This window comes from Elephas maximus, chromosome 4 (genome assembly GCF_024166365.1).
Source record: "Elephas maximus indicus isolate mEleMax1 chromosome 4, mEleMax1 primary haplotype, whole genome shotgun sequence".
Taxonomy (NCBI): Eukaryota; Metazoa; Chordata; class Mammalia; order Proboscidea; family Elephantidae; genus Elephas; species Elephas maximus.
Window position 1 is genome coordinate 131982472 of NC_064822.1, and position 13006 is coordinate 131995477.

Sequence of the window (13006 nt, forward strand, 5' to 3'; positions counted from 1 at the left end):
GTCTCTTTATTGGTGCATTTAGTCCATTAACATTCAGGGTAATTATGGATAGATATGAATTTAGTGCTATCATTTTGATGTCTTTTTTTGTGTGTTGACAGCTTCCTTTTCCCACTTGATTTTATGTGCTGAGTAGATTTTCTTTATATATTGTCCTTCCCTCATATTTGTTATTGTTGATTTTGTTTCTGCTGAGTCTGTATTTTTCCCTTGTATTTTATTTTGATGAGTAGGATAGTTTGTCTCCTTTGTGGTTACCTTATTATTTACCCCTATTTTTCTAAATTTAAACCTAACTTTTATTTCTTTGTAATGCTGTATCTTCCCCTCCATATGGAAGGTGTATGATTACATTTCTTAGTCCCTCTTTATTATTCTAATGTTGTCTTCTTTTATATAATAACATTGCTGTTACCCTGTGTTGAGCTTTTTTTTTTTTTTTTTTTTAAATAATCTTGCTTTGTTTTTTTGCATTTCCCTATCTGGGTTTACTTCTGGTTGCTCTGCCCAGTGTTCTAGTCTTGGGTTAATACCTGATATTATTGATTTTCTAACAAAGAACTCCCTTTAGTATTTCTTGTAGTTTTGGTTTGGTTTTTACGAATTCCCTAAACTTGTGTTTATCTGGAAATGTCTTAATTTCACCTTCATATTTAAGAGACAGCTTTGCCAGATATATGATTCTTGGCAGGCAATTTTTTTCCTTCAATTTTTTAAATATGTCATCCCATTGCCTTCTTGCCTGCATGGTTTCTGCCGAGTAGTCTGAGCTTATTCTTATTGTCTCTCCCTTGTAGGTGACTTTTCTTTTATCCCTCACTGCTCTTATAATTGTCTCTTTATCTTTGGTTTTGTCAAGCTTGAGTATAATATGTCTTGGTGACTTTCTTTTAAGATCTACCTTATGTGGAGTTCGATGACTATCTTGGATAGATATCTTCACATCTTTCACGATTTCAGGGAAGTTTTCTGCCAACAAATCTTCAACAATTTTCTCTGTATTTTCTGTTATCCCTCCCGTTCTGGTACTCCAATCACTCATAGGTTATTTCTCTTGATAGCGTCCCACATGATTCTTAAGGTTTCTTCATTTTTTTTAATTCTTTTATCTGATTTTTCTTTAAATGTATTAGTGCCAAGTGATTTATCTTCAAGTTCAGAAATTCTAGATTCTACTTGCTCAGTTCTGCTCCTCTCACTATTTGTTTTTCTACTTCTGTAATTTTATTGTTAATCTTCTGAATTTCTGGTTGCTGTCTGTCTATGGATTTTTCCAGCCTATTCAACTTTTCATTATGTTCCTGAATAATCTTTCTAATTTCTTCAATTGCTTTATCTGTGTGTTCCTTGGCTTGTTCTGTGTATTGTCTCATTTCCTTCCCGATGTCTTGAAGGGTTCTGTGTACAAAATTTTGTATTCTGCATCTGGTAATTCCAGGAATGCACTTTCATCTAAAACATCCCTGGATTCTTTGTTTTGAGAGCCTGTTGTGGTGGTCATGGTCTGTTTCTTTATGTGACTTGATATTGACTGTTGTCTCTGAGCCATCTATAAGTTATTGTATTAGTTTATGCTTGCTTACTGTGTCGTAGCTCTTGCTTTGTTTTGTTTTGGTATACCCCTATGGGTTGCTTGAGTGAGCTAGCTTGATTATTTTTGCCTTTGGAGCTCTGACGTCCTGTCCCCAGCTGGCTAGAGCTGTTATCAGGTATATCAGTCTAGGAATCCATTCAGTTTTCTTGTATGAATTCAGCTCAGGTTTCCAGGTAGCTGATATCAAGTGTGTGGTACAGGCTCTGTCCTACAGTCTTAGAGGGGCAGGGGTGATTGGCATGTATATCAGTATCTGATTGCAGCGGGGGGTCATGCTCTGAACAAGGCAGGGGCCTGAGAACCAACCCTCGAATGTCTCTGAGGAAAGCGTGCCCCTGTTTCCTAGAACTGCTGCTGCTCCGGGAATGGTGCCTGAGGGCTTTTCCCGATTCAGGTCCGGTAACTCCTCTCCACTTCTGAACAGTCTTTTCTTTCCCCTGCCCCTCAGTTCATTTTCTAAGCTCATCTTTGAAGCTCAGGGCTCCTAGCTTGTCAGAAATATATTCGTTTCACTTGTTTTTTCAGGTCTTTGTTGCAAAGAGGGCTCACCGGAAGCATCTATCTATTCCACCATCTTGGCTCCACCTCCTTGGATTTTTGTTTTCTTTATGTTGAGGTGTAATCCATACTGAAGGCTGTGGTGTTTGATCTTTATCAGTAAGTGCTTCAAGTCCTCTTCACTTTCAGCAAGGAAGGTTGTGTCATCTGCATAACACAGGTTGTTAATGAGTCTTTCTCCAATCCTGATTCCCCGTTCTTCTTCATATAGTCCAGCTTCTTGGATTATTTACTCAGCCTTCACATTGAATAGGTATGGTGAAAGGATACAACCCTGACACACACCTTTCCTGAATTTAAACCAATCAGTATCCCCTTGTTCTGTTCAAACAACTGGCTCTTGATCTATGTACAGGTTCCTCATGAGCACAATTAAGTGTTGTGGAATTCCCATCCTTTTCAATGTTATCCATAATTTGTTATGATCCACACAGTCGAATGCCTTCGTGTAGTCAATAAAACACAAGTAAAGATACTTCTGATATTCTCTGCTTTCAGCCAGGATCCATCTGACATGAGCAATGATATCCTTGGTTTCACGTCGTCTTCTGAATCTGGCTTGAATTTCTGGCAGTTCCCTGTCGATATACTGCTGCAGCCTCTTTTGAATGATCTTCAGCAATGTTTTGCTTGTGTGTGATATTAATGGCACTGTTCTATAATTTCCGCATTCAGTTGGATGACCTTTCTTGAGTATAGGCATAAGTACGGATCTCTTCCAGTTCGTTGGCCAGGTAGCTGCCTTCTAAATTTCTTGGCATAGGCGAGTAAGTATTTCCAGCTCTGCATCTGTTTGTTGAAACAACTCAATTGATACACCATCAATTCCTGGAGCCTTGTTTTTTGCCAATGTGTGCAGTGCAGCTTGGACTTCTTCCTTCAGTTCTGTCGGTTCCTGACCATATGCTGCCTCTTGAAATGGTTGAACATTGACCAATTCTTTTTGGTATAATGACTCTGTGTATTCCTTCTATCTTCTTTTGGTGCTTCTTGTATCGTTTAATACTTTCCGCATAGATCCTTCACTATTGGAACTCGAAGCTTGAATTTTTTCTTTAGTTTTGGTTTTCTGTCTCCAGCTCTTTGAACATGTCATTATAATACTTTGTCTTCTCGAGCCCCCTTTGAAATTTTATGTCCAGTTCTTTTACTTCATTATTTCTTCCTTTTGCTTTAGCTACTTGATGCTCAATAAAAAGTTTCAAAGTCTCTTCTGATATCCATTTTGGTCTTTTCTTTCTTTCCTGTCTTTTTAATGGCGTCTTGCTTTCTTCGTGTATAATGTCCTTGATATGTCATTCCACAACTTGTCTTGCCTTCAGTCAACAGTGTTCAATGCATCAAATCTATTCTTGAGATGGTCTCTAAATTCAGGTGGGATATACTCAAGGTCCTACTTTGGCTCTCATGGACTTGTTCTAATTTTTTTCAGTTTCAACATGAACTTGCGTATGAGCAACTGATGATATGTTCCAAAATCAGTCCCTGGCCTTGTTCTGACTGATGATGTTGTACTTTTCTATTTTCTCTTTCCACAGATGTATTCGATTTGATACCTGTGTATTCCATCTGGCAAGGTCCACATATATAGTTGTCATTTATGTTGGTGAAAATAGATATTTGCAATGAAGAAGTTGTTGGTCTAGCAAAATTCTATAATGGGATCTCTGGCATTGTTTCTATACCAAGGCCATATTTTCCAACTACCCATCCTTCTTTGTTTCCAACTTCCACATTGCAATCACCAGTAATTATCAATGCATCCTGATTGCATATTCAATAAATTTGAGACTGCAGCAACTGGTAAAAATCTTCAATTTCTTCATCTCTGGCCTTAGCAATTGGTGCATAAATTTGAATAATGGCTGTATTAACTGGTCTTCCTTGTAGCCATATGGATATTATCCTATCACTGACAGCACTGTATTCAGGATAGACCTTGAAATGTGCTTTTTGATGATGAATGCAACACCATTCCTCTTTGTCATTCTTGGCATAGTAAATCATATGATTGTCTGATTCAAAATAGCCAATACCAGTCCATTTCAGGTCACTAATGCCTAGGTTAGATGTTTAAACACTTAAGTGTTTCTTTTCATTTTTGATGATTTCCAATTTTCCTAGATTCATACCTCGTACATTCCAGGTTCCAATGATTAATGTATGTTTGCAGCTGTTTCTTCTCATTTTGAGTCATGCCACATCAGCAAATGAAGGTCCCAAAAGCTTGACTCCATCCATCTCATTAAGGTGGACTCTACTTTGAGGAGGCAGGTCTTTCCCGGTTATCTTTTGAGTGTCTTCCAACCTGGGGGATTCATCTTCCAGCAGTATATCAGACAATGTTCCACTGGTACTCATAAGTCTTTCACTGGCTAATTCTTTTTTGAAGTAGGCTGCCAGGCCCTTCTTTCTAGTCTGTCTTAGCCTGAAAGATCAACTGAAACCTGTCCACCATGGGTCACCCTGTTGGATCTGAATTCCGGTGGCATAGCTTCCAACATCAAAGTAACACACAAGCCCCCACAGTATGACAAACTGACAGATGTGTCAGTTTCTATTTTTATTAGAAAGAGTTAAAATGCTACTTTTTCTTTCTAGATTTTTTTTCCTTTTCTTAGCAAAAGAGGCAGGAAAACTGTCATCCCTTTTCTGTATCCACTGATTATTAGACATTTCCACAAACACCCTACACCACTCAAGCTTGACCTCTTCCTTCAGTTTTTCAAATGCATGTGATGTATATAAGGAGCCTTGGTGGCGTACTGGTTAAGCACGTGGCTGCTAACTGAAAGGTTGGCAGTTTGAACCCATCAGCTGCTCCATGGGAGAAAGATGCGGCAGTCTGTCTCCGTAAAGATTTACAGCCTTGGAAACCTGTGGGGGTAGCTCTAATCTGTTCAATAGGGTCACTATGAGTCAGAATCAACTCAAAGACAACAGGTTTGTTTCTTTGGTATGACATATATGATTTACTGAGAACTCGGCCCTATAAATTGTTTAGTTTAAAAACCATCTAGCTAAATTAAGTTTATATTGGAAATTAGTACTAATGGTTTCAAATACATTTCTTTTTAAAGCAAGAAGATCATATATAACAGTACAGGAGAAAATGTAGGGTTCCAACCAAAGCCTTTTTAATATGTTAGCTTGGACTAAAAAAAGTAACTGCCAAGGATTTAAAAAAAATCTTTATCATCACTGTCATCATCAGCATTTTCAACACTGCTGTTATAATTTTATTCATTTTATACATTTTAAACTACATATTAGCCAAGTTAGCTCCGATAATTGTTTTTTTCAGAACAGAAATTTCTGGATTATATATTAAATAGCATGCTATTTATAATACATCTGCATATTATCAATAAAAAATACCAATATCACTTTAGCACTGATCACTTTTCCTCCATTTTTCCTCCCCTCTTCATTTTCTTTTCTTCCTTCCTTCTTCTCTTCCTCCCTTTTTTCCTTCCTTCCTTCTTCTCTCCCTCCCTCCCTCCTTTTCCTTTTGTTTCTCCCTCCCTCCCTTTTTCCTTGCTTCCTTTTTCTTCTTTCCTCTCAGCAAATTAGTGAAAAAATATAAATTTGGTGTATAGAATGTACAAAGTTTCCCCACACTGGTCACTCTAAAATACCTTCTGGTGATCTTAAGATTTCTTTTTAACAGACAAAATGTTATCTGAATCTTGATATTTTGACTGTCATCATATCAGTTTTTTCAAGGGATATTCCTCTCTTTAAGATTTTCCTTCCAGGAAGAAATGGGGTTTAGGTTTGAAGTTAAGAGAAGCTATTAGATGGGGGGAAAGTGTGTCTCTGCTAGAGATGGGTAAAGCAAGGATACGAGGAATAGCATGGTTTTTATAGATGGCTGCAAGGTAAGTGGGAAATGAGAGGAAAAGCAGGGACTGGCCACACCTTCAAGGTAACTGGGACTCATTTTCAAATTTGTCAGAGGAGATAGAGAAGACTCTAGGCCTGCACTGTCCAATATGGTAGACACTAGCTAATGTGGCTAATTAAATTTAACTTAATTAAAATGAAATCAGTTCCTCAGTTGTGCTAGCCATGTTTCAAATGCTCTATTGCCACAGGTGGCTAGTGGCTACCATACGAGAAATAATGAACATTTCTACCACTAAAGAGAGTTCTAGTGGACACTGCTGATCTTGGCAATGTAAGACAGGAATTATATGGACACTCACTTTTGAGGAGCCATGTGAAAATTATAAGAGCATACAGAACCTTTGAATACTCTGTTTTTGAAACTCTAAAGTTTCCTCTACACAGTGTCCCTATTTCTTGCAATTGATTCTGGGGTTAATGATAGCTTCATCTTGAACTAAGTTTGGAGGGAAAGGAGAAACTAACAGGAAAGGAGAAGCTAACATTAGCTGAGGGATTACTATTATTTGAAACTTTGCTCGGGATTTCACACATACTATAATTCTCTCAACAGACCTGTGGGGTAGTATTATTATCACCATTTTTATGGAGGAAGAAAGGATGGTACAGGAAGATTAAGTAACCTGCCAAAAATCGTAAACGTTTTTGCCCAGGGTGGGAAGTCAGTCTGACTCGAATATTTTGCTTTATCCACACTGCTTGTTGCCTTAACAATTGGTTCATTTATTTCAATATCTACTCTGTGCTAGGCATTAAATATAATAAAACAGGAAGGATAAATTAGGTAGGAAACAACACTGGACATTTATTTTTAAATATAAAATCATGGCCAGAATAAACATCATTCCTTTAATTATACACATATTATTTTATATTTGCATAAATTTTTTAATAAATAAATTGTATGCATGGAAGAAATATACATAAAATTTATTATTATTATACTTGTGTAAATAATTTCATATTGAAATGTAATCTTTTTTTTCCCACTGTTTTTGTGATTTGGAATTTAGGCATATTTTAATCAATGATATTTATTTATATTACAAAATAATTTGATATAAAATTGGTCTCAGCACTTTAGTCTACCATTTAGAGTGTTCTGAACCCGCCTGACATTGTCCTCAGTGAAGCAGCTGTAATTTAATTGGTTTCTGGCCATCCATATAGTTAGTGTAAAACATCCTCAAGACTTTCCATTATGTCCAAGTTGGCAAGCTTTTAAAGTTGAGTTGATTGTAGGCTAAAGCAACAAAAACAATCATATTTAAAATCTTGATCATATGCTAATCGTTATTTTATGTATTGTCTCAAATTTATCTCATATTAACAGTCTAAAATAAACCACAAAGAACAATTTGGCATATTCACTCCAGCCTTTACTGATGATGTCTCAACCAATAGTGTGGCTTCTCTAAGCTACATTTCATAAATTATAATTATTTGCACGATATGGGGTGGGTGGAGTATTCAGGGTACAGACATTTTCAACAGAAAATCCATCATTTACAACATCAGATGCCCTGGTTCCAGTGACCCACCCAGTTCTGGGAATGGAAAAGCTGACACAGGACTATGAAGCAGTTGTTTGATATCATCTGGGCAGGAAATAGAGAAGGCTGAACTTTTAAAATAATCCTAATCATTAGGTAGATAAAATTGGCATGAGTATATATGCCCTGATTATTTATGTTTGGAATATTTTAGATTAAAAAAAAAAATTAACAGAAAGAAAGCGAGAGAGAGAAAATGAGAGAGAACACCAGTTCTAACATTCAGTGCTTTCACCCAGTCAAACGACCGTAGCCATAGAACACCATTCTACAGTAACTACACCTTAAAACCAGGTACTACCAAGTTGATTTTGACTCATGGTGACCCCATGTGTGTCAGAATAGAACTCTGATTTATAGTGTTTTCAATAGCTGATTTTTTCGAAGTAAATCTCCAAGGCTTTCTTCTGAGGAGCCACTGGGTGAACTTGAACCTCCAACCTTTTATTAGCAGCCAGGTGTGTTAACTGTTTGCACCACCCAGGGACTCTGACTATACCTTTGGTAGATTTAGCTGTATAGACCAGTTAAAAATATGTTATAGAGAGTGACTTTAAAAATGATGCACTTCCAACTCTACCAGAGGGGAAAGCAAATACTATCTTAGTCTTTGCTTTCCAGTGGACCTCATCAACAGGTAACTCTTTAAGTAGTCTATTTGAATGTATTGCAAAAATATGGAGAATTTGGCATCTTATGAGTGATTTAATGGGCTCAATTATGAAGACTCCATTATTTCAGTGTCAGCACTTTATTAAAGCCTGTGTGGCTTCCTCTTTCCAAGGTATCATAGGTAAAGATTTATGGATTTTTTGCCAAAACCCCAACTATACCTGTTGTTTAGTGGTTGAAAATGTCATTTTCTCTCTGAAACCTTTTTGTCTACTCTAGGCAGAATTAGTTACTCAGTCCTTTCTATACTCCTACACCACTTGGGCCGTGTTTCTATTATGACTTTTATTACACTGAATATAAACACTTGTTTACATGTCTCTCCCCTCTAGTCCATGAGCTTAATCTTACAGACTGTTCCTTATTCCTTACTGGGTCCTGGTGTCCACCTAATTTCCTGACATCAATAAACTTCACGGATCTCAACTCAGCTTTAGCACAGTCTATAGTTGGTATCATGCATCAGAACCACCTGGGCATTTGCTAAAAGTACAGTTTCCTGGGCCCAGCAGTGGACTTAACTGAACAGAATATCTGGGGTGGGGCATAGAACCCTGGAAAAAAAAAAAGATGATTGCTATGTACAATAAAGCTCTTTTTGGTGGCACAGTGGTGAGGAGCTACGGCTGCTAACCAAAAGGTCGGCAGTTGGAATCTACCAGGCACTCCTTGGAAACCCTATGGGGGCAGTTCTACTCTGTCCTACAGGGTCACTACGAGTCAGAGTCCACTCGACGGCAATGAGTTTGGCTTTTGTTTGTTTGTTTGTTTTATTGAGCTGTAGCTATAGGGTTGTTATGAGTTGGAATTGACTCCACAGCAATGGGGTTTGGTTTTTTTTGTTTATAGTTCACATACAATTCACTCACTTAAAGCGTACCATTCAATGGCTTTTAGCGTACTCACAGAATTGTACAACCTTTACCACAATCATTTTTATAACATTTTCATCACCCTAAAAAGGCACCCCATATCCTTTGGCAGTCACTCCCCACTCCTTCCCCCAGCCCTAGGCAACAACTAGTCTACTTTCTGTCTCTATACATTTGCCTATCTGGATATTTCACAGAAATGGAATCATCAATATGAGGTCTTTTGTGACTGGCTTCTTTCACTTAGCATAATGTTTTCAAGGTTCATACATGCTGTGTAGCATGTGTCAGTACTTTGATTCTTTTTTATGTCTGAAAAATATTGCATTTTTATGCCACATTTTATTTATCCATTCAGCAGTTGATGGGCATTTGAGTTGTTTCTGCCTTTTGGCTGCTATAAATAATGCTGCTCTAAACATCTGTATACAAGTTTTTGTATGGACATTTATTTTCATTGCTCTTTCTGTCATATCTAAGAAGCTTGCTTAATTCAAGATTGTGAAAAACAAACAAAAACCTGTGTGTTTATTCTAGGAGTTCTATAGTTTTAGCTCTTACATCTAGGTCTTTGATCCTTTTAGAGATAATTTTTTTTAGAGATAATACGTTTTGGGAGAAGTACAGCCAGAATGCTCCTTAGACGCAAGGATGATGAGACTTGTCTCATATACTTTGGACATTTTATCAGAAGGGACCAGTCCCTGGAGAAGGACATCATGCTTGGTAAAGTAGAGGGTCAGCAAAAAAGAGGAAGACCCTCAATGAAATGAATTGACACAGTGGCTGCAACAGTGGGCTCAAACATAACAATGATAGTGAGGATGGCACAGGTTCCTATGTACAAAGCACATGGTGCCTATGAGTTGGAACTGTCTCAACAGCATCTAACAAAAACAACAGAGATAATTTTTTTTTTTAATACGGTGTCAGTTAGTGGTTCAACTTTTTCTTTTGTGTTTGTATATCTAATTATTCTAACATCATTTGTTGAAAAGACTATTCTTGCCCCACCGAATTGTTTGGGACCCTTGTGGAAAATCATTTGAGCCTAAATGTGAGGCACAATAAAGTTTTAGAACCATGAGTCTACGGCATCGTGAGTCTAGCATTATAACAAGAGTAATACAAAGTGAAGTTATTACCTTCAGGCCAGTTTAATAACTATTATTCTTGACATGTGTTTGCAACTTCAAATTTGGTGTGCATGTCAGTGACATGAGGATGGGAAGTGATAAGGCAGGGGTAAATGAGGGAAGGTTTGTGTCTTACAATACAAACTATTCAATTTAAGAAACTTACTTGGCAAAATAGTCTTATAGCGATTTTTAGTTCCATGCCTTGGAATGTCAATTTCTTTGGGATCCACAAAGTTCATCGGTATTTCCTACAAAAAAAAAATGATATCATTAGTGTATCTAATGCTGCCACAAAGAAGACCTTCACAGGGGGCTATCTGCTCCATGGCTTTATTGGACTTCAAAGTAATTTAAAAACAACAGACTCCCACCTCTGGTCAACCAACACCCTTCCTTTCATAAACATGTCAGCTGTACCCTGACGAACTACTTCTAAGAAACAGTTTTTTGTGTTAGAGGATATCATTTTGTATGTGGCTATTAAAGAGACAAATAAATAAGTCTTTGGTTAAATTTTAAGAATCTTGTTCTGATGTAATTGCTGAAAGTTATATGCACAGGTGGACAAAAATCGACTTAACAATGCATTCAAATTATTTCAAAATGTTCAGTAACAAAATCATTCCATAACAAAAATTTCACGATGATGGACTCCCTTATAACGTTGATTGTGACTCTTTCAGGATTAGTAAAACCTCCCTCCCGACATGGTCAACCTAAAGGGCTTGTTTGTCGATTTAAGTGATGAGCAACTGATGCGTTTTTGTATTAAGGAATGGCTTATAATTGGGCTGTTCCATTTGTGGTTGTAAAGGCAATATTTTCAGTGAAGTACATCCAAACACTATCTTCCCCCACTTAATAAGAATATACATATTCTTATTTGGTCAGAATATGTGTCATATACCTTAAAGGATTGGAGAGGGAACAATTAGAGCAGAAGCGGCTCAGTGGAAATGCCTCAGACCTAAAATGGAGAGCGTCTGTAGCTGAGCTGACTGGGACAATGAAAGCAGCCAGTGAATGTTTTCAAAAAGGTCCAAACAAATATTGAAGGATTTGATTATATAAAATAGTATGTTCTCTAATTGAAAATTCTGTAAAGGATTGCTTAATTAAGACTAATGTGAAATAAAATACCTTTCCTGTTATTTAATGACCAAACCAAAAAAAAAAAAACCAAACCCTTTGCTATCGAGTTGATTCAGATACATACCGACCCTACAGGACAGAGTAAAACTGCCCCCCATAGAGTTTCCAAGGAGTGCCTGGTGGATTTGAACTGCTGACCTTTTGGTTAGCAGCTGTAGCACTTAACTGCTACACTACCAGGGTTTCCATTTAATGACCAGTGAGTATTAAATTCTTAGATGACATAAAATTACATTTTAATTTAAACTTTCCCCAATGGAAAATATATAACAACACAGCCTAATATTCATTGAAATGAAAGAAATTACTTCTAAATTAATTCAGATTGTTCTAGCTTTCTGTCAGTCCGAAAATTTGAGGTAAGTAGACTCAATTATGAATTTGAGACCTGGTCTACAGAGGAGCAGATTACTTTTAAAACACCATTTCCTAAACTTGTATTATTTTCATATATTTATAATATTTATTCTCCTCTCTGCTCCAATGAAAGGTTTGAAAGTCTCAGTTTCACTGTGCCAAAATAAGCAAAACTGTGTCATGTACAATAGAAACCACATGTTCAAGTTTGGTAATTTCGAACAGGTCAGTGTGTTTTGGTAAAACCATGAGGTAGGCAGTGTCTTCATTCCTCCCTTGCACCTTCCTTCGCACCTCTTACTTTCTGACACACACAGACAATTTGTCATCTTGCAGCATCCTTTCTCTCCTGGGTACTCCATGTTGTCCTCATCTTCCCTTTCAGGGAAGTGGGTCATGTTAACGACTTCTTTCAAAAAACAAGGAGCTATCTGTTGTTCTAGAAAAGAATATTAGCTGTGCATTCAGCTAGATGTCTGGTTGTTGGATGGATCTTTAATTCCTGTCAGTCTCATTTTCTTCATATATAAAAAGATGACACTGTAAAGTCTTATTGAAAAAAATTTTTTAAAATTCCATGCTTGTATTTTACTTGGGACACTTAACAATAGTCCATGGGGCCAATAGTAGATCTAACCCATTTTTGGGTCTTCCACCATTGACAGCACTGGGTTACTGGGTACCATTAGAGTGGTTGCAAATATCTGAACTGACGCTAAAAACAAACAAACAAAAAAACCAAACCCATTGCTGTCAAGTCGATTCTGACTCATAACGACCCTATAGGACAGAGTAGAACTGCTCCATAGAGTTTCCAAGGAGCACCTGGTGGATTCAAACCAGCGGCCTTTTGGTTAGCAGCTGTAGATCTTAACCACTACGCCACCAGGGTTTCCAAACTGATGCTAGAAGGGTCAATTCATTATACTCAATTGATATGGCTTAAGATGCACAACTGATTTAAGATGCAAGGTGATATATAAAATGGAGATTTCCTTTGGGCAATAAAGGCCTCATCTTATTCCTTGGTCTCTGGGTAAGCATATGTTTTTGATTAAGCTATTTCCAGCAGCACTAATGGGTCTAGAATTAAATTCACCATCATTTTTTTTTTTTCATTTTTAGCCCACAATTGATCTTTCTCCTGTGTTCCTTATTTCATATAAGACCACCACACTGCGCCCAGCTCCCCCCCCCCCA

At 37.2% G+C, this 13006-nt stretch overlaps 1 protein-coding gene across 2 annotated transcripts in view; it reads right to left on the minus strand.

Moving 5' to 3' along the window:
• PTPRR (protein tyrosine phosphatase receptor type R) overlaps positions 1 to 13006 on the minus strand; it is a 360816-nt gene that overhangs the window by 74873 nt on the left and 272937 nt on the right. For both annotated transcript variants that reach the window (XM_049883889.1, XM_049883891.1), the window contains one exon: positions 10461 to 10545. In XM_049883889.1, the coding sequence (XP_049739846.1) occupies positions 10461 to 10545 (85 nt within the window). The remainder of the gene's footprint in view (positions 1 to 10460; positions 10546 to 13006) is intronic.